At 33.5% G+C, this 3,243-nt stretch overlaps 1 protein-coding gene across 1 annotated transcript; it reads left to right on the top strand.

Annotated features, from left to right (window-relative positions):
* Positions 1 to 1,900: 1,900 nt before the first annotated feature.
* LOC138901956 (uncharacterized) lies at positions 1,901 to 3,010 on the top strand. Its single transcript, XM_070189757.1, has 2 exons — positions 1,901 to 2,353; positions 2,474 to 3,010. The coding sequence occupies exons 1-2, from the start codon at positions 1,901 to 1,903 to the stop codon at positions 3,008 to 3,010; spliced, it is 990 nt and encodes a 329-aa protein (XP_070045858.1).
* The last annotated feature ends 233 nt before the right edge of the window (positions 3,011 to 3,243 follow it).

Raw genomic sequence — 3,243 nt, 5'->3', positions numbered from 1 at the left:
TAATGGGTTTTGGCTGAGAAACTCAATTTCAATTTGAGATATACCGTGTTAAATATTTTTTTAATATAATTTTTAATCTTAATGGAAAATGGAGAAATATGAGAAATTGAGAGCAATAAACTTGGTTATATTGAGAAGTTAAGCACCTTTTCTCTTTAGTTATGGAAAATCTGAGATTGTTGTTGTTGGTTTTGAGTGAGAAATTCTTTTTCAGTTTGAATATACGTATACGTACACATGATATTTTTTTTGGGTGTGTGTACTTTTGATATGGTCATATGGAATGAAAATCAATAATGTTTCCTTGATGCAGTCAAGGACATTTTCCTTGGCTCGTTGTTGAATCAACAGATTTCCCTTTATAAAATAATATATAGCATGCAATAGTATTTTCTACGACTGAAGTTCCAAAATCTAGGAAGATCACCTTTGCTGTTATCCATGAATGAAAGTTTCATTGCAATAGTTCTGTAATCTGATGAATGATCGTTACTTGGGTTGTCTTCTACCACGTTATTTGTTCTAGTTTAAACATAAGGTAAAACATATATACAAAATTATTCTTCTAATTCTAATTCTAATTTGGTAATCTAGTTTGTGTTACAATGAATAGATCTTACCCTCCAGTATCTTCCAAGTTGCCACAACTAAGTTTATCATCTCCAATTGCTACTCCCATGGAACAAAATTTGAACCAATTAGAAGAGCAACCTCAATCCTCTAAAAAACAGACAAGGAATAGATCTTGATTCTTTACTGGCTGATCCAAAGGAGAGAATACCCACTAGAGATTATCATCCAAATGAGCGTGATGAGATTAGAAGAGAATATCTCCGAAGAGGTCCTTACCAACCCCGATATCATAAGTTTCCTCAAAGAGATTTTTCGGGCTTAAAGCGTCGTTTCAATCCTAAATGGTTTGATGAATATCGTAATTGGTTGGAGTACAGTGTGATAGAAGATGCAGCTTATTGTATGTGCTGTTACTTGTTTCAAGATGAAGACATTCATCAAGGTGGAGGCGATGTATTTTCAAGTTTAGGATTTAAGAGTTGGCAAAAAAAGAAGAGATTCGATATTCATGTTGGTAAGTCGAGCAATATTCATAATCATGTAAAAAGGAAATGTGAAGATCTATTAAAACAAAAATAGTCAATTCAAACTTCATTTGATAGGCAATCCAGTCAAACCAAGCTCGAATACAAAATTCGCTTGAAGGCTTCAATTGAGGTTGTAAGACTCTAATTGAATCAAGGATTGGCATTCCGTGGACATCGTGAAGATGAATTATCATTAAACAAGGGTAACTTTCTTGAGATTCTTTCATGGTATGCAGAGAGGTGCGATAAAATCCGTGATCTTGTGTTGAAAAAGGCTCCAAAGAATGATCAGTTGACCTCTCATAAAATTCAAAAAGACATTATCATTGCATGTAAAATTGAAACAGTTAAAGCAATTATGGACGATCTAATTGGAGACATTTTTGCATTGCTAGTTGATGAATCATGTGATGTATCACACAAAGAGCAATTAGCTATTGTCTTACGATATGTTAATAGATATGGATCTGTGGTGGAGCATTTTATTGGGATCGTTCATGTTCGTAATACTAGTGCTTTTATGTTTAAAGGAAGCAATTGTTGATTACCTTGCTCAACATTCTTTGAGTTTATCTTATGTGCGTGGACAGTGCTATGATGGAGCAAGCAACATGCAAGGGGATTTACGTGGCCTTAAAACTTTGATTCAACAATAAAGTAAATCTATTTATTCCATTAATTATTTTGCACACCAACTTCAATTGACTCTTGTTGCGGTATCCAAAAAGTATCTTGAAGTGGGAGAACTAATATTATTGGTTTTTAATGTATTGAATATAGTGGGAGGTTCTTTTAAACGTATGGATGATCTTCGAGAATCTCAAACAGAAAAAGTTCAAGAGGCATTAGAGATGGGTGAACTTGAAACTGGTAGGGGTTTGAATCAAGAACTTGGTCTTGCCAGAGCTGCCGATACTCGTTGGGGTTCGCACTACAAATCTTTTAAGAACTTTATTTCTATGTTTGGCTCAATTATTGATGTTCTTGATACTATCGTTGTTGATGCTCGAACTTTAGAAGAAAGAGTTAAGGCAAAGAGATATCTAAGCACTTGTCAAACATTTGAGGTTGCTTTCATGTTGTACCTAATGAGAGATGTTTTGGAGATCACAAATGAGCTTAATACATCCTTACAAAAAAGGGAGCAAGATATTGCAAATGCTATTCTACTTGTTAAAGTTGCAAAGAAACGGTTGCAAAAGATAAGAGAAGAAGAATGTGATTCACTTATTGATAAGGTGTCTGCATTTTGTGTAAAATATAATATTTTGATACCAAACTTTGATGACTTCTATGTTAACTCTGGAAGATCTCGACGTAAAGTTGCTGATTATACTACTTTACATCACTATCGTGCTGATATAATTTTTTAGATTATTGATTGGCAAGTTCAAGAACTCAATGCTCATTTTAATGAGGTGACAACGAACTTGCTTGTTGGAGTAGCTTGCTTAAATCAAGTTGATTCATTTTCCAGTTTTGACATAAATAAGATATTGATGATGGCTGAATTGTATCCTAACGATTTTGATGAGAATATAATGGTTACGCTCAAGAATCAACTTGAAACTTATATTGTTGATATTCGTGATGTTGATGAAAGGTTCTTAAATCTACAAGGACTTGTTGATCTTTCTGAAACACTAGTTAAGACAAAGAAGTATTTGAATTATCCATTTGTGTTTCGCCTTGTGAAATTTGCTTTGCTTCTACTAGTTGCTACTGCTACAGTTGAAAGAACTTTCTCGGCGATGAAGTTGATCAAGAATGAATTGCGAAATCGAATGGATGACGTATTCATGAGCGGTTGTTTGGTTCCTTATGTAGAAAGAAAAATATTTAACACCATTTGTGATGAGACTATTATGAATACGTTTCAGGAAATGAAAACTCGTAGAGGACAGTTGTAATAATATATTTTATTAATATATACTCCCTCCGTTTCAATTTATGTGAACCTATTTCCTTTTTAGTCTGTACCAAAAAGAATGACTTCTTTCCTTATTTGGAAATAATTTACCTTTATGCAATGATTTATAGCCACACAAACTATATGTGTCTCATTTTACACCACAAGTTCAAAAGTCTTCTCTCTTTTCTTAAACTTCGTGCCCAGTCAAATGGGTTCACATATATTGAAACG

The sequence above is a fragment of the Nicotiana tomentosiformis genome, chromosome 11, assembly GCF_000390325.3.
Source record: "Nicotiana tomentosiformis chromosome 11, ASM39032v3, whole genome shotgun sequence".
In the NCBI taxonomy this organism is placed as follows: Eukaryota; Viridiplantae; Streptophyta; class Magnoliopsida; order Solanales; family Solanaceae; genus Nicotiana; species Nicotiana tomentosiformis.
Note: the sequence above shows the minus strand (reverse complement) of the source record. Positions and strands in the feature narration are given on the sequence as shown.

Excerpts from the sequence above, each read along its gene's own strand:
- LOC138901956 (XM_070189757.1), top strand. The coding sequence starts at position 1,901 with ATGGATGATCTTCGAGAATCTCAAACAGAAAAAGTTCAAGAGGCATTA. Across the intron at positions 2,354-2,473 it reads ATAAGGTGTCTGCATTTTGT|ATTATTGATTGGCAAGTTCA; the intron begins GTAAAATATAAT and ends ATAATTTTTTAG.